General features: G+C 37.9%; 1 protein-coding gene across 5 annotated transcripts in view; it reads right to left on the bottom strand.

The window, feature by feature from the left end:
• Positions 1-22,079, bottom strand: part of LOC113045332 (retinoic acid receptor alpha-B) — a 104,145-nt gene that overhangs the window by 30,150 nt on the left and 51,916 nt on the right. Inside the window, exon 1 of one of the 5 annotated variants that reach the window (XM_026205683.1) lies at positions 3,665-4,544. The exons of 3 other annotated variants lie outside the window; for them this stretch is intronic. In XM_026205683.1, coding sequence (XP_026061468.1) covers positions 3,665-3,827 — 163 coding nt within the window. In that variant the 5' untranslated portion in view covers positions 3,828-4,544. Of the gene's footprint in view, positions 1-3,664; positions 4,545-22,079 lie in introns of those variants that run through there. One more of the 5 variants, XM_026205690.1, reaches the window with a different exon arrangement.

The following is a 22,079-nucleotide window of genomic DNA, read 5'->3' as shown; positions in this document are numbered from 1 at the left end:
TATAATATTAGTAATAGAAAGGAAAACATTATAATACTTTCTCATTTGCCGTCAGCATTAAGCAAATACGCATTTATATAATTTAAACAAATCTTTGAATGACTAATGTAGATTTAAGTTCACAAATTTCAGCTAGGCTATATCGAGTTCATTATCGAAGGCGATTCATCTTCAATAATGAACTCGATATAGTGTAGCTTGTCAGTGAACTACGGCTCTGTGTATTAACTGCTGTTCCATTTGAGAAAAAGTGTTGGGGATTTACAGCTAATCATGGAACCGGCTTTACTGACGAGATGCACATGCATGATCAGGGGCGATTCTAAGATTTTGATTTTAGGGGGGCTCAGCCCCCAATAAGGGTATGATTAAAAAATATTATTTTACTATTAGGGTAGGGTTGTATACTACTAACCTTATTGCAATCCACTATTCCATTGTATTCCCTGTATTTCATATATGGGAGTAGGAGTACTGACTGAGCCATATATAACACTGTAAAAAAAAACTAATACAGTTTTTTACATGTGACCAGTCACTGGAAAATTTTGAATTGGGAATGTAGATTTTTTTTTTTGTTTTGTTTTGTTTTTTACAATAAAGACTTCCTGATTCAGTATTAGGACATTCATGTTTATCCTTTGATGATACCACTGCTTTTTCTTATGAAATGTACGTGTAAATTGGCAGAAAATTAAAACAACATAAGGGTTCAATGACTGCAATGAATCTTGGGAATACAGTGGTATTGTGTGTGTGTGTGAGGCTGTCTGTTCTATTCTCACCTGACTGTTGCTCATTTGCAGACCTACTCCCGCACGACAAAAAAAATGTTGTATATCCATCTACAATGAAATATAAATTATTATATTTTATTTTTATTATTATTATTATTATTATTATTATTATTAATTTTTAGCTTTTTAGCCTTTATAATCAACAATACGGTTGGTTATACATCAAGTCAGCCCCTGAACATTTATTTCATTTCAAATCATTTAACTAACCAGCTAATATTCATTAAGAATATAGACAAAACATGTATTAATGTAATTGTCTATTGGCAATATGTTTAATCTGTTCTATATTTATTTATATTTATTAAAAATAACATCATTATCAATTTGCCACTTCTATAAATCAATTACTTTAAAAAAAAAAAAATCACAGATCCCTTTAGCCTACTCTTACTCTAATATATGTATCATGATACACTAATGATTAATTATTACTTAATACAAAATTATGTTTAATAATAGAAAACAAAATAACTCCACATGATGTTTCTCTCTCTGTGCCATTTAGTACTTTCAGACAATGATGTGTGTCATTAATAATTTATTTTGCATGGCTGCATAATGTAATGCCGAAATACACAATAATATGTTTTCAATTTCAAAAAGTAAATTAAAATAAATCATGATCGTTTTCTAAAGTATGTTTTCATGGGTGTTAATCGCTTCATTTTTGTTGGAAGAAAAAAAACATCTGTCACACTGTGATAAAGGCTGAAAGTGAACGCAGCGAAGACGTACTGGTATTGGATGCGAGAACACACACACCACACGCACACACGCACGCACACACACACACGCACACACACACACACACCTTGTACTCTCTGATGTTCGCTCTGCTCGGCGCCCCTGTGGATTGAAAAACGCGCTGAATCCATGCAGACTCAGATAAGGGGAGGAGCCGGAACTTGATGCAGCTTGCCACCGTCTCAAATGAGATTTTAAAGGGGACTGAAGCGATCACTAATTAATTAATCAAATAATTTTTAGGGGGGCTGGGCATAAGTTTAGGGGGGCTGAAGCCCCCCTAAAAAGGGCCTAGCGACGCCCCTGTGCATGATCATATCGTTGGATATATTGTCCAGCCCTAAGGACCGTCACTTATCATTTGTACAAGACTACACTTAAATCTCGTCTCCTTAAAGCTCAGAGGTTGAGACGCACCACAGAGTCTCCTTGCTCTACGTGCCCTTTTCAAAGACCATAAATACTTTGGCTGCTACGACTGTTCTCCATAAGAAAAGGATGCTGAGCTGCAGAGCAAATCATCCCTCCAACAGGCTTACACAAGATTAGCAATGTCGACATGCCCCAACAATCAGTAGAGACCATGTTACCAGACAGACTCTGGACCCCTCAAATGTCACGCTCGTGTTGCAAACACATACCATACACTGTGAGAAGACATCGTCGTTGTCTAGTGGCCTTCTACAAGATGTGGAATTGCAAACGGTGCCTATTTCTTCTGAAGAATATTTTCCATTATGCTCTAAAGATTTAATAGATACAATATATAAATGCTAATATTCAATAACACTTGGTATTTAAAATACTCAAACTAGTTTCATTTCCAAGTATTTTGCTTGGTAAGAACTAACATACAATGTAAAGCATTAAAACAGTCGATTAATTAGGCCCTAAACCATTGTAGACACAATGGCTACTGGGAAAAAACACTTTTTTCATACCTTTAATTTGGCAAATGTCAAAATGCATGTCAAATGTTCTTTAAGACAGTAGTAAAATTAGCACACAGGAACTGATGGCATTAATGTAGCTTCTATTCAAGTTGGCTGCACACAGCTGCTGATAGAACTCCAGATCTTGCTCATTAGCATTTCTCTCAGTTTATCACACTAATCTGCATTTATTGAAGGTAAAATGTCGCAGAATGAAAGTTTGTAAAATGAACGATGCAGCTACAAAATTCATAAAGGTAAAATGTTTTTCCACATGTAACCACGAAGATAAGCAACACTAAAAAAATGAGGTGGTAACACGCAGTAACCACAAAGCACATGGGAGGAACACCAAAACACATGGGAGGAACAACAAAACATGGCGAAAATGGTTCAAAATATTGTAGGTTTCACAATGTACAGGAAACACTGATTAATGCACATGTAAATGTATACCTGATTCTTATGTGCATAATAGTTGAATATAGAATTTCAAACCAATCTGATCTCAATGACATTAAAAAAAATAATGCTTTCAACTAACAAAATTAAAATGTTATGCAAAAACTACTGCACTAAATGCACACAATCACTCAAACTAAAAAAAACAAAACATGTTAATGGTTTCTAAGAATGAACAGACACATTGGTCACTGTGAGAAACTGCTTCACAATTGACCTCTGACCCCAAAGCCTAAGGAATTTGAACCAACAAACATTTAGTTAGATTAGTCTGTTACTCATTCCTGACAACAATATCAATAGAAAGCTGGTAATGTGTTGCCTAAAAGGATGTTGATAACCCATAAATGTAACATTCCATAAAGCCATAACAAAAATACAGTATTCACACAAGACTAATATTAATTTATAGCATACTGGCTGGAAATAAATGAACAAACAGAGCATAATTCTATCATTGCGGGCACTAAAATTAACTGATACACACACACACACACACGCACGGATCATTAGCCACCTAGATAGTCAGCTCACTAGGTTCGAGAAACAGCCAACATGTACACATGCTGGAAAATACCTACACTCATCAGCTGACCCCTCTAAGAGCCCCAGTGACCCCCACCCCCCAAACATTCAGCAGTCGGGGGAGGAACTCAGAATTAAATTGTCCGCATAATGATAGATCAGAGACTGCGTTAAGGATAAAGGAAACAAAAGGCCACCTACAGTGATTGGAGCCGCTCCAGTGCGGGGTCCTGAACCCGCGGGCCGCTCCCGACACCAGGCCTTTCTCTGGGATCAGACAGCCGCGGTTCTGGTGGTAGTAATCCATGCTTAAAAACGGGTTCGGACTAGGGGTCAGCCCAACGACGTCCACACTCTCGTACATCGTGAAACAGAACCAAATATTCTCCAAAAGTAAATGATTCCTTCTTATCGCTGCAAAAAGACTCGAAATGTTATGTGTAACTGGAGAATAGCGGGATAAAATACACCCTAATCAAAACAAAAAGTGGGATTTCGCACAATCGCGTGAATAATAACTTGATGATCTCGGTGTGTCGATGAAGCTCGCGCGGTCCACGGGGAAGGAGCTACATTCTTAAGATTTTAAAATCCTGCGCCAGTTGTTGCAACACAACTGTGCTGTTGAAACTGTGGCTCTGAGACCCAATGATCGATGTGAAACTGCTACATGAGTATAAGCAGTCTTGAAAAGCTCCCAAGCGCCTCCTTGCTCCAAACGAAACGTTTTCTAAAAGCTTTGCATAAAGTTAACAGACCTGCATTGACCATAGACTTTATAAAAACAGGCATTGACGCATATTTACTGTAAACACGCAGTCGTCCGCGTCGATGAAAGCGAGAGAGTGCGCGCTCGGTCTCGTGAATAATCCCGTTGGAGGTCTGCCGATCAGACACGGGAAGAACTTGCTCCTGTGTTTCCAGACCGAGCTCAAAGTAATGTCTTTTGCATCTTGTGTCGAACCCCTCGCATACTTGTGGAAAAATTCTCCCTTGAAAAACAAAAGCGCTCTTCGACAGTGTAACGTTAACTCTGGACTGCATGCACTTTCCAGGCTATCCCACACCGCTCTTGACGAGTGTCAGCAGCTGCGCACAAGCCCCGCCCCCGTCAACCCCCACTCGGACTGTGCCGCTCTCTGATTGGCTGCTGATAAACATAATCTCAGTCTCATCAATGTGACATCTAACGAGGATCTGCCGCCATAACAAACTGAAGTATAAAGTTTGTACATAGACGTTTACATTTATTTGACTTTCTTTCTTAAAAAGAAAGTTATCATGACATTAGTTTCAGTTGGATTAATACGTTCTAAACCAAACAAGCTTATATATGTATACTTTTATAAATCTTTGTTTCATAATAAAGAATTTTTAAAGTTTTTATGTAGATTAATAGAGGTGAGGTAACGCTTTGCTTATATATATATATATATATATATATAAAGATCACCTCTTCCAGTAAACCACCACGCTGTAAAGAGCAGACACTCAATGAACTGCTTTATCAATACAAAGTGAGGTAAACAACACATTGCAACACTATCTAGTTTCCCACCACAAAATCCATAGACTCCGTCTGGAGAGAAGTGTTCATAACAAGGCAATGAACACTCGGGCTGCAGCCCAACAGCATCCGTCAGTTCAACGCACCAAGGTTGATGCCATCCGCTGATGGCTCCATCCATCAGTGAAACGACATATTAGCCTCCCCTTATTTTCCGGCTTCAGCCCTCACATTTTTGTCCTTGACATGTAAGAGGTACTGTATTGATTTTTCACCATCTAAAATATTAGCCTCCACACAAAAGACCACTCATTCAATAAATACACGTTTATTAATGGACAGTCCTTTTAATCCAAACAGACCCATATAAATCTTTCTATGAAATGTTCAGGAAGGAGGGAAATGGCTGGCTTGAAATAATACTGGTTTACATTTGTGCCAGTTTAAATGTTTGACAGAAGACTTAACACATGCCAAGTGAATGTAATACTATACAAACAGTAAACACCAGTTAAGGTGCGGTAACATTTAGCATTGTTTGGCAATTTTTCGCAGGCTAAATCCAGCCATATCAATAGGGATCCACACAATTAGGAACTTCGTGTTATTGCAAAAGCTTTCCCCGGCAGATTTCACATTAGGTTCAACTGGTCATGCAAATTTTCTGTGTGATCGGTGCTTTATATATACATTGCTAATCTATGTATATCACTATATCGGGGAGGAGGTGGTTGTATGGCGGCTGTTAGGAATTCAAAGACTTTATGGGGCTTTAGGAGGAAATGCATGAGAAAACCTGCTGGCAAATTGGAAGTGTGAGGCTATTTATTACCCTCAATCCAGCTCCCCCACCTCACTTCCTCGAAATATGCATAAAAAACCTTCTTTAATTTCTATTAAGCTTGACTTCTTATCAATGCTATGTGATTTGTTGCTAAGAAGAAATGCACATTCTCGAGAGCACACGTAACGCAATGTCAATGCTGTTAGATTGGGTTTGTGAGGTGTTAGCATACTGACAGCATACAGTTTTAAATGCTTATCATTATTCTGTCAGTCACATGACCCAGTTTGTCCCAGAATGCCCTGCCCCGATGAACAGATGTGTGTTTGCATTCACTCACAATGCCTTTAAATAGTCTGATAGGGAGGGGCCATCATTCAATACTGTTACAATGAGCGCCTGTGCTGACTCATTATAGAAGCACAGTATGGATGTGCCGCATGCTATTAACACTGACAAAGGTCAAGAGAAAGATGCCATTCAACATTCTCAACGGTGACAGCTTTTGAACTCCAGCTATATAAAAAAACGCATATGACTAAGTCAACCATTTTCCCATAAAATTCGATCACACAGACAATATGTTTAATCTGAGTGGCATAACCTTGATCGCAATCTCCGGACATGCACGCTATTAACTCTTGAGTGAACCTCGCTGAAGCAATTTCCTGAAAGTAAGTGACATAAAAAGAGAGTTATTTCTTATATAGTCATTAATAATCAAATGTCATGGTGTGTTATAAATTATGGTACAATATAAATGCATTGAAAGGTTTGTGCTGTTACTATATGCCAGCTGATGCTTACTGCTGTGGTAAACATTTGGTGGAGATTGGCTATCGTGAACCTCTCTGCCAGATGTGTAATGTTAGCAGGTGAAGGCTATTGACAGTCTGCAGGGCCACTTATGATCCTGATTGCTTGAGCAGTCCCGTCTCATTACTCTCGGCTCAAGGTCAAGGATTAAGTGATGAGAACAGATCCTGCCTCTTACCTTCCTTATGGTGAGTTGTTTGATTGTTTGAATGTGGGTTTGTGTATTCGAGGGGGAATATGTGAGACATTTACATTGTCATTACAGATTTACAGTCATCAGACTTTCAAAAGTTAGTTCACCCAAAAAAAGAATTGTGTCATCAATTATTCACCCTTATGTCAACTGTATGACTTTTTTCTTCCGTGGAACACAAAAGACTATATTTTGGAAAATGTTTCAGAATATATTCAGTGAGAGTCCAGTATGGAAGCCCATTTCTGCCAATTAAGAAACACATATCATGTTTTGGTAAATCATACAATTATGACAAAAATTCATATTTGTGACACATTTGTCAATCATTTGAAGTCATAAAAATTCTATATACTAAAATTGAACTAAGAGAGTTAACATTATGAGATACATGAAGTCAGAATATTTGTATGAGCTCAAACTGACAAAACTGTCATTAAATTACCAGATAAAAAGTTATAAGGTATGAGTTCAGAAATTATCAAGACAAAATCAAGACAAAAGCTTTAAACTATAAGACAAAAAGTCATAATCATGACATGAAAATCCAAACATTTTCATATAATTAAAAATATTGTATGTCATAATTATGATTTACCAATGCATTCTTTTCTTATGTGACAGAAATAGGCTTCCATACAAAGGAGACTAATATTGTTTTGGAACCCACTGGCTTTGATTACATGGACAAAAACAATCGAAATTAATTGTCATTTTTAGGTGTACTCTCCTTTTAATACATCTCTATTTTGTCATAGTCATCAAATTTGATTTCATCTTATTCTGATGACCTGGTTATGGGCAGTTTGAACATGTTCTGCTATGATTAGGGTGCAGCATGACTGGTCAAGTCCATTACACCTGTCCCCCTGGCTATGCACCATAACACTCTATTTGACCTACGGACCCCTACTGACCCAAACAACAGATGAACAGCTCAGTGACACATTTGAATAAGGTCAGCTGTTTATATATCAGCGAGTATGTTCAATATATGTAGGATTTGTCTGAATATGATGTTTGTGTCCACCAAAATAAATGATTTTTTTGTCCGGTACTACAGTGTGATTTTTATTATCATCTAACACATCATACTATATAGTCTCCTTAACAACTCCACAATTAACAGTTCTTAACTGATATCATTGGTCTTCTTCGATGTATAGGGACCTATATGATATTGCCCGGGCACAGATCGAGTGCAATAGGGAAATGTGCCGAGCTGGTTCAGATGTTAATGGTCCATCTGAAATCCCCTGCTTAGCCAGCAGGTTGGGGAACAAAAGCCCCATAGAGGTGCAGCTTGCGGGGTCTGGACATGACAAATGCGGCCAAGACTGGGGCAGCGGTTGCTGTGGAGCTCTGGGGAGGGAAAAGCGGGGGCAGTGGAATGATCTACCAAACCCAAGACTCATTGAGGGCGTCGCATCAGGGGGCAGATGGGGTCACCCCATCATCATCACCATTTCAAAGAGCCTAAGAGTGAGTTGGAGCTGAGTACAGGGTGGGGGAGGTCCGCTGACCCCGACCGGTGTCCCCGCACTACTCCATCTTCTGCAGATGGTAACAGCATGAAAGGAAACCCCATCATCTCTACTCCCGGCACAACAGAGATATATTGAGAGGACTAGAGACAGATAGGGGCTGCTCTCTAAACAGGCCCATTACCTTGACACCCCCTAGAGGAAAGACCCTCAACCCCAACACTCTCGCTCTTGATTTCTCATTCCAGCTCTCTTTCACATGGAGACAAACACACAACGGACCCAATGGGACTACGCTGTGAAGGTGGGCCTCAGGCAGGAAGAATCTGGTACATTACATAAGCCCCTTTCACACTGCCATTCCGGCAAATATAGGGGTAAAGTGTTCCTGTAATTGTTCCCGGGTCGCTAGATTTTGCACTTTCACACTGCCAGTGTTGACCCGGTATATGTGCGTGCTTTCACACACAAAAAACCTTGAAGATCCCGTAACGACACGTTACATCAGTGCGTGATGTGTAATGTACGAGTCGACAACGCTAGGCACGTTATACTTTCACTGAAGCAAGCGAACGATCTCGGCGTCAGCACGGAAAGTGAGGAACTAACTGATCTCTGCTTTATTACAGTTTGCACATATGCTTTCGTCGCGAATGTTGATCTTCCTTCAAAACAGCCGGTAAAAGAGTCGCGCGATAACGCAACTTCCACACGGAATTAGATCTGGCTTTTGTTCACACAGCGCTCGTCACAGGTTGCTTTCACACAGAAGGCGACCCGGCAATGTTCTGGGAATATTGCGGGTCCGACGTGCAGTGTGAAAGGGGCTATAGATGGGCAGTCAAAACAAAAGCCAGTGATTTCTCCATTTAAAGGAGTTCTGAGTCATCAAAACACACCTCGGCAGACCACAGCCTCCCAGGCCACCAGCTCTCTATCTTATCAAAGCAGACCCGCTCCCCATGGAGGACCCCATATCACCACACATAAGAACATCAAGCAGCCTTTGTGATAATGCTCGGTCTTTACTGCCAGTAGCTTAAGCCTAAGCCCCATGCATATCAAAAAGCTCTGAATGTGCTGGCCAAACCTCCGCTTTGCATATAGATACTGAGCCTATTGACACATCGATTCTCCGGGCCAAGGACCCATGAAAGCAGCCGACGCAAATCCCCGCTTTAATCAGCGAAAGCCCCCTAAAATGCTCTGAAGCAGGAACAAGAGCTAGTCGCTCTGCTACAGTACTCTCACAATGGCCTGGCAAATGCACCATTATGACTTGTTTGACCCTCCTCTCCAAGTGCACTGGCCACTTTGAGAGGGTAATTAACCCATCTTTCCCCCTCCCCTTGATGCAATTACAATAGAGGCACAGCATTCTTCAAGTGCTCTCATGCACTTGCGCCGGGGAAGAGGGGCAGACGGGGGCCACGAACGGGATGGGTTGATCAGGACTCACAGAGCACAGAGAGGCGGAGTGCTTCAGAACAAACATGAAGAGATAAAAAGGTTTTGTCCTTGAGAAGTAAATGAAGAGGGAAATGTTAATAAGCTGTTTGGATATCAAATTCTCATGTTGTACAGGGTGATATGATGCATGCTCTAAAAATCAGCGCAGACTGATTGTGAATAGAGGGTGTTACATACGGCAATGAAGGCAGAACGAATTAGAGTTTGCTAAAACAATGCATGAGTGGCTATTTGGCTATGGGTTAATTTTAGGTCATAGGTTTTCAAACTGCAAGGAAGGTCCATGGAAAATGTAAAAAATGAATGAATGAAATGAATGAAAACAGAAAAAAAATTGAGTAAAGTATGCAATTTATTTATTACTGTTACTATTAGGTGCTAATAAATAAATATATATTTTTTAAATTTGATAGAATGTATGTTTAATTCTACATTTAAATGATTGAATTTCATGAGATTAAATCACAATAATTTTATTTTTTCTTATCTACACATCTAACAGTGCTCTTATGGTCAGTAGAAAATGCATTATCATCTTATATGTAAATATGATTTTATATTATGAAGGTGAACATCACATTTGTGGGTGCTTGTCAAAGCATATAATGTGTTTTTCAGTTTGCCAAAAGCTTTGCTATAATATGAATTGTAGGTATAATATGAACATCTCATTATATTTCTACATGCAGTCCACACTGTATCTGACAGTGTGATATAAAGAGATCTCTCGCTCTATCCATTTCTAGTGTGCTTCTTGAATGCAGAATGAGTACCTCCTATAATCCACTCCTCTGAGGGAAATGCAAAGGGAGAAAAGAGAAGAGAAGGGAGATGAAAGAGGGCTGGGTAGTTACGATGGATTACAGGCTCAGCGTGGTAATGGGGGAGGCCAATGGACTGATAATATTTAACCAGACCCGGGAGGACCATCTGGAACCACCCCCCTTCATCAACAGTCCAGCTCACGCATCTGGGTCCTCCTCTGAAGGAGTAACTAAGGCCCCGTCCACACGGAGATGCATTTCTGTGAATACACACAAATTTTTTATCGCGTTTCGATAGGCGTTTCGTCCACACGTATCCGGTGTTTTCGCAAGGTGAAAACGCTATTTTTTGAAACCGGGTCCCAGAGTGGATAAATTTGAAAACGCCGTCTTTGCGTTTTCATCTGGACGGCTAATCCGTATATTTTCTAAAACGATGACGTCATCAGCCCACGTCTCCCCCCTAGTCAGACACCTCTACGTCACGTAACAGCAACAAAAACATGAACAAACACTGAACGATTGTATTTTTATTAACTAACATTAACACTGATTAATAAATTTATTGTTCCATGTTCGTTTGTGTACCACGCGCAAGGTTTATGAGCATTGTCCAAGTCTTCTTCTCTGTTTTTAGTGTATCTCTGTGGCAGAATTACAGCGCCACATACTGGTCTGGCATGTATACTACATCATTTTGCGGTTTCGTGTGGACGTGGATATTTCTTGAGACGAGGAAAAAAAAGATCGGATTGGGGTAAGCGCTGTCTCCGTGTGGACGGGGCCTAACATTTGCCTTCAAATGAATAATGCCGTTTTTACATTATTTTGAAAGAATTTCAACACTCAACTCCCATGACTTCATGCAAAACAATTCTTACATGATTCCAGACACTGCAGATGACTTATTTAAGTCAACCATCTAAAGTGCTCACACACAATGCTCAAAAATGTTTTATGCAGATGTCACATTCCTAAAAAATTCTATTACAATCTTCATTTACTTTCAGGACATGATCTATTTTGAGTTCCTTTCTTCTTGCTTAATGTGAGGCCTGCAGTTTATACTATTAGTTAGGTTGGGATTCCCCCTAATTCTCCAGAGCAGCTGCGTTGTGGACATGAACAGGAACAAACACGCTGACCCCCGGCCCAATTGGCCAGCCATTCTGGTCCCCATTCCGAGAGCCACTGCACTTCCCGTCTCCAAACTCCAGTCTAAGAAAACAAGCATGCTGCCACTCTAGAAGCCCTTCCACATATTTCAGCAGACCAGATTTCTTTTGGATAGGACAAAAGTTGAACTGGAGCAAATGTGCACTGGGTTACAGGATATAGCTTCAGTATAATTACAGCTCAATTTTGACATTACATGTGATTTAATAGTCTGCATCTATACAAGGCATTGGCATTGCCTTTTAAAATTAATTTGGTCTCCAATACTGCTAAAAATGTAGAGGAAATGATGAATAAAATAGATTTGCCCTTTAATCCCCATGCAAATGCAAACACATGCAATACATTTAAGATTTCTCTTGTTAAAGAATATGTGCTGACACCTTGAGAAACAAAACCTGTCAATGTCTGTTAATCCAACATTAACATATGACATAGTTCTAACAATGGAAAATGTGGTAGGAAATTAGAAAGGTTGAAAACCTTAAAGGAACAGTTCCCAGTTTAATTCAGTCATGATTTGCGGACCCTCATGTTATTCCAAACCATAAGATTTTCAAAGAGGACAACAAGACGGAAAAATAAAAACAAAAAAAGCACCATAGAAGGATCATAAAAGTAGACTATATGACTCATACTTTACTTTCAATGTCTTCTGAAGTCATACAATAACTTTGTGCAAGAAACATACACAAATTTAAGTTATTATTTAATGTCTCTGAAATATACATCAAAACCATTTTGGCACTCGTTGTCATGCGTGTTGTAGTAACCGCTGGTTGACATTGACGTTATACTGAACACGGTGCATCGTAAGGTGTAATATTTTATTTGCAAGCTATCTTTTTTTTTCAGCATTAGGGATCTTGACATAACCAGTCCCTGTTTACTTTTACTGCATGCAAAAAGGTGGCCAGGATTCTTCAAAACATCACCTTTTCTATTCCACTAAAACTAAAAAGCAAACCAGAGCATTAAGACTTTGCCCTGTTTTATTTGAGTTCAAGTAACAGTTTGGTTCTCTACATTAGCTTCCTGAACACAGATCAGACACAAGAAGAGAGGTCAATTTTATCCATATTTTAGCCTCTTATGATAATATGTTTGAATGATAGCATTATTGTTTAGGATCTGTGAATGAGTACAATACCTCTTAATCAAATTCATTCAAAGTCCAGGTAATATTTAGCATGATGATTAAAAGAGGTCAGAAAATGTTTTCTGCTCACTGCACATAAATTCTCAACTAATTATGAATTGAAGAAAGCGTTCAAACAAAACCACACCATTTGATCATACAAACCCTCCACGCCAGAGGCAAAACACTCCTGCAAATGTCAATACACCATTTTTACTTTGTCTTCAAGCCAGGACACTGAGACTGAAAAGGACTGAGCTCAGCAGATTCACTAAACAGGGTTTTCCCCCTCTCTTCCTTTGAGTTTTTAAGGATTGGATATCTCTATTAACTTACTGTAAGCTTGACTCTTCAGACTATGATATCTGCTAAGCAAAAAAAAAAAAAAAAAAAGATGGCATGCTTTTGAAAAAGAAATAAAAGTCCCAGAGAAACCTGATAACAAAAATACATGTCGAAACTATTAGCTGGCACAATCATGACAATATCAGTTGGCCATGATTCAGTGTGCTGTCAACAATGGGACTGATGTGATACAGTGTAATACAAGACTTCTTCAGAAGTGCTTGAAAACAAGCCATCCATAGATACTTATCAGTGTGATGCTTCCTGTGTGATTCTCTGATTTTTACAAGGTTTTCGGGACATTCTATGATTTAGCAATAGGAATTAAATATTAGGCCTCTACTGAGAACATTTCCCACTTGTAGATATATTACTGTTAAAATGTTTGGAGTTGGTAAGCATAAGTCTCTAATGCTGCATTTATTTGATAACATACAGTGTATATTGTAATACAGTAAAATATTACAATGTTTTCTATTTTAATATATTTTAAATCTGAATTGAATTTTCAGCATCCATTAATCCGGTCTTCATTGTAACATGGTCCTTTAGAAATTACTTTTGATTAATGTTTTGCATCTTTGCTGAATGCAATTATATTTTTTTTTCAAAAATATGATTGACTACTGCTAAAATATATGTTAATTCTATGATGGATATCAAAATGTAAGGTTTGGTTGTTCTGACAAAAGAAATGTTAGCTAGACGCATACAATTAAGCTTCATGCATACAATGTATAATCTCAGACTTTGGCCCAAAAGTACATGTAAATGAGTCATTTATACCATTTTATTTCAGCAGTTTCTAATCGTCAGTCTTCATTGAAAAAAGAAAAAGAAAAAAAGAGCAGCCTTTGTCAGCTGCCACAGGGCAGAGTACAAAATCAAAGCAGGTATACTAATAGCAACTCTTGGACACAATTATTGAAAAGAAACTTGCTCCATGTGCCACAAATAAACGTTTTTTTTTTTTTTTTTTGATGCAGACGAAAGAGGTGGCTTATTCCTCCCTCCTTCCTGCAAACCCCCTCAATCGGTTCTTTCCAGTATATTCCAGTGAGCGGTCGGACTGGCATGACGTATACAGAAATACTGGCAAAGCTGTTTATTAAATGGAATTGTTCCTAAATCAAGGCATCACATTTTTATTTTTTGCCAAACAAATATGGTATAGGCGTTCATCCCATATTCAAAATAGACATTTCCTGAATGTGTAAGAAATACAAGCAGAAATCAGTGGTGGATTTGATGTGACAATGTTCTGTGTGAGGAAATTACAGCTCATTGCTGTCATCATCTGCTGACAAATCTCTATCCGCTTTCATGCCAGTGACTTCCAATTCATGCAGAGACACACGTTGTATTTGCCCCCTTTTAAAAATGTCACCCTTAACTCCTCGATATCCACAGAGACTAAAAATACTGACAAACAAATGTGAGGACACCCCAGGCTTTAAACTGTCAGTCATAGGCCTATTTATAAAGCAAATCGTCATGTAATACATTCAAGAGAGAAATAAGCTTGCCAAAAGCAAATACACAAAATGCAGGAAGTGCTAGATGTTTTTGTCAGCGAAAGTTCTCCTGAAGCTCAAATTTGTTTAAGAAACTTTTCTATAAAAATGTGGATTTATTGATAAAAAAACGTTTACATACAGTATAACTTCCTTTTCTTTACTTGTTGTAACTAGTCAAAAAAAAAAAAAAACAGGTTTCTAAACATTCCATATTTTCATTTGGACAGTTGAATGGGTATAACTAGTACGGGTACCATCATAAGTGTACCTTGTAGTGTGTGTGTGTGTGTGTGTGTGTGTGTGTGTGAAAATGTAATCCCTTTACAGTAGCACACGCTGTCAGGAGTAATCTGTCATTAGGAGGACACTGCTGGTTCCTGTCATTGTGTCATGCCTTCACTAAATGAGGTCAGACTGATGTGTTGTTTTAATCAACCAAGCCTGCCTCCATTAATTATTCAACACCTTAGTGGATAGGGAGCCCTACGGCCAGGGAAGAGGGATGAGGAGAGTGAGAGAGACAGGGCGAGGGGAGAGTACCGTATGAGAGGATATACAAACCGATATTGAGCAGTTAAAGGAAACGGTATGTTAAATATGCAAAAATAAAGAAATTAATTAACACTAATATCAATGAAAAAACCCCCACAAATTAAGCTTTAAAATCACACAGAAAATGATTGTTAAATATTATATTAACAGAAAACCTCAGTTATATTGAGAGCTGTTCCATGAACAACACCCACGATGCACCTCACACTCCGTCGACCCATCACACCGTCCACGCCGCAGTAAAATGTCAGCAGCCGTGGAGTGTGAAAGTGTGAATGCGAGGTGTGAGGGAGGACGGCGTTTGGGTCACAGGGTTTCACACCAGGCATCAGGCACTCACACACACCACAAAGAAGCTCGGAGAACTTTAATATGACAATACACAACAATACGATTTCACAGTATGTGAACTGGTAACAGATTAACAGGGACCATCAGCCAGTATTTGCAGATTTTGTTAATTATCTGCAAGAGTCTTCATTTGTATTGATTGGAAGCCCTAATTTAACTAGTACATGTTTTCAATGCTTTCCTACTGCAAAGTTGTGATTCCTGAATTTACTTGAAACATGTTATGTTATGCTATGTTATGTGTTATGTGTTATGTGTTATGTTATATGTTGCGTTGCGTTGCATAACAAATGTTTGACGTCAGTGAAATTATTTTAAATAAATTAATTTAATACTTTTTTTATTCAGTAAGGACAAGTGACAGTAAAGACATTTATAATATTACAAAAGATTTCTATCGCAAATAAATAAAAGAAGATAGATTAGAGTGATTTCTGAAGGATCATGTGACATCGAAGAGTGGAATAACATAAAATGACCATATAATAGTAAAAAAAAAATTACATACAATTATTGTTTATTTGCAACTAAATCATGATAGTACTACAAATATAATATGGCTTTTCACATGTAAGGGAACCATCTTTTAACAGGATCTTTTGCGTGATTGATGCCTCTTTTAAGGCTTAGTGGTGTTTAAAACGGAATGAAATATATTCATGCACACTGAATAAAAGAAAAATCAATCCCACTCGGACACAAACACACAAGACGGTGCAATCACTGCAGATATAGAGATAGATATCAAAATATTCCATGCTTCAGCAAAAAATAAAGTATAGCATAGAAAAGTGCCATGCCGCTTTCCACCTCCCCTTTCTGTTCCCTGCTTTCCTCTCTTCACTTTCTCTGTAAGTACACATATCTCAGGATGGGGTCTGGAGATTTATGAGCTATTGTGAGAAGAGAAGTGGGCCAGAAAGCCCTCCCCGGCTCTGGATCTGCTTTGCCGCCTCCCTCACGTCTTTTATTTCCATCCCTCCCTCTCTGGTTGCAGCGCTTTCTGCTCACATTACCCTCTGTTGAGTGATAAACATTGTCTGTGGGCAGTAAATTCAGACTGAGCCTGACAGGCCTCCAATAAACCAGTCTATTCTCTCACTGCGAGAAGGCTTTGGTCTGGAGGGCCGCAGGAAGTGAATGCAGACACACACTCCCAAACATAAAGATAAACAAATATAAAGATAAACAAGTTAAAAGGGGACAAGATACATGTGGCATGCATCATGCACATCAAAGGCCAAATAAGGAACAAACACAGGAGACACATTCATATACACTCGCACAAATAAACAATAATCAGCAAGCGTCTGATTAAAACTTGCTTGAAAGAAACTGAATGTCCATGTAAAACCAATGATCAAGTGTTCTGAAAGCCTCACTATACAATGAATGTTTATTAATCATACACAAAAGGCACAAATTAAAAGCTAATTTCTTAATTTGTCTTTATTTATTTTTCATTGACCATAATTACATTGCTGTTCTGCTTCAGCTCATTTTTATAGCACCTAAAACCACAGTACACCCACTTATGGTGGTTTACTCAAGGCAACTGGCTAACACTACAATGAGCGGTTAGATTACAATTTGGCAAGCAAATGTATCCAGTAAAGGCAATACCACCTGCTGCACAGTTAACAAGTAAAACTTACCAGGCAGAAAGAAACCACATGTTTGAGTAGGAAATAGCAAATATAGTGAAGGATAAACTCACTGTTTATGTGTGTAAATATATGTGCACATTCGTTTGGAAAGAAATACTACAAATGTTTGTTATATTTCCATTAATATTTGACAAGTTCCCATTGGCTTTTGTTCCAACCCAACCTCAAAGGAAAACACAGTTTCACAAGGCGTGATTTCTTATGAACTCATATCATGTGAATTGTACAAAAGGAAAAGAGTTAACATGAAACCCAACTCTAAACATAATCGTCACTGGGACATGAGCAAACTGTATGAAAACGAGAAAAATGAGACCGTACAAAATCATACGAATTAGCTACTAATTCACCAAAAGGCTAAATATTTACAAATAGCAATGATTTTGTGTTGACCTGATATTTAGCCATTTCATACAAGCAGTTCATTCCTGTGTCAGATGCAGAATCTACCAACAGATTTTTGGATAGATCATTCAGATTTTCAAAAAAAAAAAAAAAAAAAAAAAAATTTATATATATATATATATATATATATATATATATATATATATATATATATATATATATATATATATATATATATATATATATATATATATATATATAGTAAAATTGTGTTCTTTGATTTCAATTCTCATTTGTTATCATGAAACTGTATTATCTGCATTATATGAGCTAACAGCCATCTTCAGCACTGGCATTGGCCACATAAAAAAAAACAAACAACAACAACACTCGCCGACCAATAGAATGAACCATGATGCAGTATCTGGCAAGTTGTTTTCCTACGATCTTCTAACAGCTCTAATAAGTTGGCAAAGTGCTTATAACACTAAAGAATGTTGACTGAAATCAAACACTGTAGCTTCAATAGTCTAGCAGACTCTCAGAGGTCCAGCAACACCACATGCTCAGAGACGATTTACAGATGCACCCATAAACATCCAGCCAATAATGGAACAGATTCTTCTCATCATCTGATGGAAGCTGACGATTTCGAAGTCTGGCTGGTCACAGGTGTGCTCCAAACACACCCAGGAACCCCCCCGTCCTCTTCGCATCTCATTAATTGCATGTTTTAAGCATAGCTGTCTGCTGTGCCATTTCTTCGATTGAAAGGGGGTTTATTGGCCACTCTCCACTGAAGTGCCCGGCACAGTCAGCTCCATGTCTGCTTGTGTAATATGTGTAAAATATGAAGCTTTAAAACCTTTCATTATATGATTGTTACAGGGACTACTACAGTCAAACCTGCTGTATCAGTGCATCTGTTACAACACAAATCCTGCGTGTTACATACCAGCATTCCCTTTGTGTGTGTGTGTGTGTGTGTGTGTGTGTGTGTGTGTGTGTGTGTGAGAGAGAGATTTGGAATGTAGAGCGGGTGGATGCTGTCACAGCTGGATTGGGAACATCTGTCAACGCAGACTCAAAAATAACCTCTCACACACATACATGTGTACGCTTCTGTCACTACTGCCAGCTCTGTTATGAGAGAAAATAAGAAGTGAAAGAGGGACTGGAAGCATGAAAATGACACCTGGTTATAATTTCTTCCGTTTGGTGAATCTGGTCAACAGCAAACATAACACGCGTAACAGTTTACAGTTTCATTTCTGAGTCAAATAAATCATCACAGCTGAGAAAACCCCAAAATGTGAAATGAAAACATTTCTCTAATAACCTACAGAAATGCTGTGGCCTATACAGGCAAGAATTAGATGTGGAGGCTTCAGGCAGCTTAATGCAAATGTTGGCATTTAATTATAGTGATCCTCTTCAGTATGTGCGTTTATGGTACATAAAGGGTAATTAAACAGCTATCAAACACCTTCTAAAGAGCTGGAGGCAGAAGTAGTGGTTTTGGCCACACTTGTGAGGACAGACGCTGATGATGTCACAGTCCCACAAACTCTCTTTTGTGGCACATGCAGAGGATACAAGCTTGAATTCACTTCCCCGTCTGTCAACGGCGGCTATAGAAAACCTTTAAAAGTCCACAAAAGTTTTGTGTGAAGAAGTCAGAATAAACAAGTGCAGGAAATCAACACATGCTAAATCATTCTATAAATACATCCCCAAATAGACCTATTAAATCGCTTAAGGAGTTAACGGCAGCAGGCGTCCCCGAGGGACCCTGATTTACGGGACAATGTGAGCATGTCTGTACGTGTGTGTGGTTGTTTGTATGTATAGATACGGTGTATGGCAGACTAGCGCCCCTCTTTTTACACTAAAAACTACCCACATTCTGTCACACATTTTTATTTCATCAATAAAATGAGTCCTCATATAAAATCATATAAAAATGTCAACCTTCAAACGGTTTCAAAAGGAATAAAACAAACACTGCCTTTACACGATAAATAAAATGTGTAATCGCTCAAATCAAGACAGCTCCCCAGACAATGTGTTCGAGATGAGAAACTGATGATAAAGATTTGGCTTCTATGGCAGCGTTCTTGCATACATGGAACCTAATTAGGGAATGTTCTGGAACACACAACATAGACATCAAGTCTGTGTGCCACGAAAATAGTTCTCCACAACAGAGACTCAACTCACAACTGATTTCAGTTGAGCACTAAAAATACCAAAACTAAAATGAAAATAAATAAAAGATAAATAGATATAAAAATATGAAATAAACCTAATAAAAATTACAAAAACATAAGAATGACTAAAAAATACTTTAAAAAATATTAAATTTAAAATACTACAATTGTAAATAATAAAGAAAATACTAAAATAATAATGATTAGATGAATTACTAATAAACTATTTCTCAGTATTCAATTATAAGTATGCATCTATGAAATGCAATGCTCCCATAGGACCAAATAGAGTTTTCTTAGAGTTTTTTTTTTTTTTTTTTAAACTGGACTCTGAAGATGTTGCTCATATACAAGCACACAAAATACTTTTTATGAGTCAGAAGCCAACCACCTTAGCTGATACTCTAATTATGAGCATAAAGTTATATTAAAACAATGGGCTGGATCTGTAGCCTATAGAGTGTGAAGACTTTTTCTCTAAGCATACGAGTGAAATTGTGCTTTTCACACTCCTACAGTATACTGCACTAATCAGATTTAACCCCCCCACACACGTACCTCCCTTTCAGCACTAAGTGTTCATGCTTGCCCTCATTTCCAATGCTAGGACTCATGAAGGTCGAGACTGTGAGTGAGGAATCAGAATAGGAGCAAAAAAAGCAGTTACTTTAATAGGCTTTTAGCAACTTGGAAGTGGCAGCATTTTAACAGTGTCACCCTGAGCATGATAAGAGCCTCCCACTCTCAAGGGAATCCCAGTGGTTCTCCCCTCCTATACTAAAACCACTCTCCATCCAGCTCCATCATGATGGAGGGTTCAAAGGGTCCTCAATGTTAAACCGATCCTTTGCAGTGAACTTGAACACATCTCACTGAACATATAATTGCTGCTATTTAAAGTTCAATTATTAAGAGTTTATCTACAAATGGGTTTCATTAACTATGGCAAGTTTTGGACGCAGAAGAAATCATTTTTTTGCTTTTCTGATCAGCCATAAATATTTGTTCTTCATTTCCATGATCTCCAACATTGAATGATGCAAGAATTGTTTTATAACCTTCTATAGCAAAAATGACTGACAGAAATTACATTTGACAAATTGTGGGAGAAAAATGGTTTCACCAATTCCTTGCTTTGAACTAAAGATAGTTTCCAAGCAAGCATGTTATATATCCTAAAAACTCATTAAATATCATGTTTGGTTTCTGCAATTTTTTCAATATTGCAATATTTCCTTATTTTGTATATTAATTTAAACAGTATATTTATTGCAAATTATTCTTTACGATAATTCAGTGATTCTTTTACATTTATATTATTGTTTTATGTTACACATTTACTCAAGTATTATTCATTTATTCTCTTTATTTCCATTAATACGCACGCTCCATTGACGTTATGTATTTTTCTACATTTGACATAAGAAAGTACATCCTGTTTTGATATTTGGATAGGATGTTGAAAACTTACTCTCTGCAAAAATATTTTTTTATCTGCAAGGATATTTGCTAAATTTGTCCTCTCTCTTTGTGGTACATGCTCTTTTCCAAGAGCTGGTCTTTGCTATTTGACCTCTGAAAATTGTCAAGATCTGCTGTTCTGCTCAAAAGTTGTAAAAATGTTTTATTAGATCTTATCTATGGCCCTCGATGACATATCAACGTGACCTGGTCTAGCTCTGAGCTTCCGGTTAATTAAGATAGGAGAGAACACTTGGCAAGATGTAGACAGAGAAACAATGGATAAATTCATTTGTCTTCTGAAGATTATTAGATTGTTATCTTAGAAAGTTTAGCAGAATATACACAGTACTGATGTTGTATTCATTTGAATCTTTTCCATTAATTTGTATCTTTTATTTTAATTTTCATCTCTAATAGTTACCATTTATGATTTAATTTTAAATAAACAATGATTTTACTGAAAGAAAGTTCTGTTTATTAACTGCTAAAGTGCCAAAAAAGTTATGGACTGCAGCTTTAAATAAGTATCTTACCGTTATCAAGGCCACAAAATACATTTAAAATGTAAGTAAATATATATATATATATGGTATAAAATAACGCAATATTGAAGAAACACCCATTTGCCAGCTCTCTCGGTCACAAAAAGGCCAAAAAACACCAAACACAAATAAACAGTCAAGTTCCTGATAGTCAGAAAGGCTGTTGTCATTTAGCCAGGAAGATGCAGCACAAGTGAGAGAGAGAGAGAAAAAGCAAGAAATTCAAGACCCAAAGGAGAGATTCTTCTCTGAGAGGCCGCCTGACCCAGGGTGATTTAGGATGCCTGCAGG

The sequence above is a fragment of the Carassius auratus genome, chromosome 3 (genome assembly GCF_003368295.1).
Source record: "Carassius auratus strain Wakin chromosome 3, ASM336829v1, whole genome shotgun sequence".
Classification (NCBI taxonomy): domain Eukaryota; kingdom Metazoa; phylum Chordata; class Actinopteri; order Cypriniformes; family Cyprinidae; genus Carassius; species Carassius auratus.
This window is presented reverse-complemented; position numbering and strand designations above follow the sequence as displayed.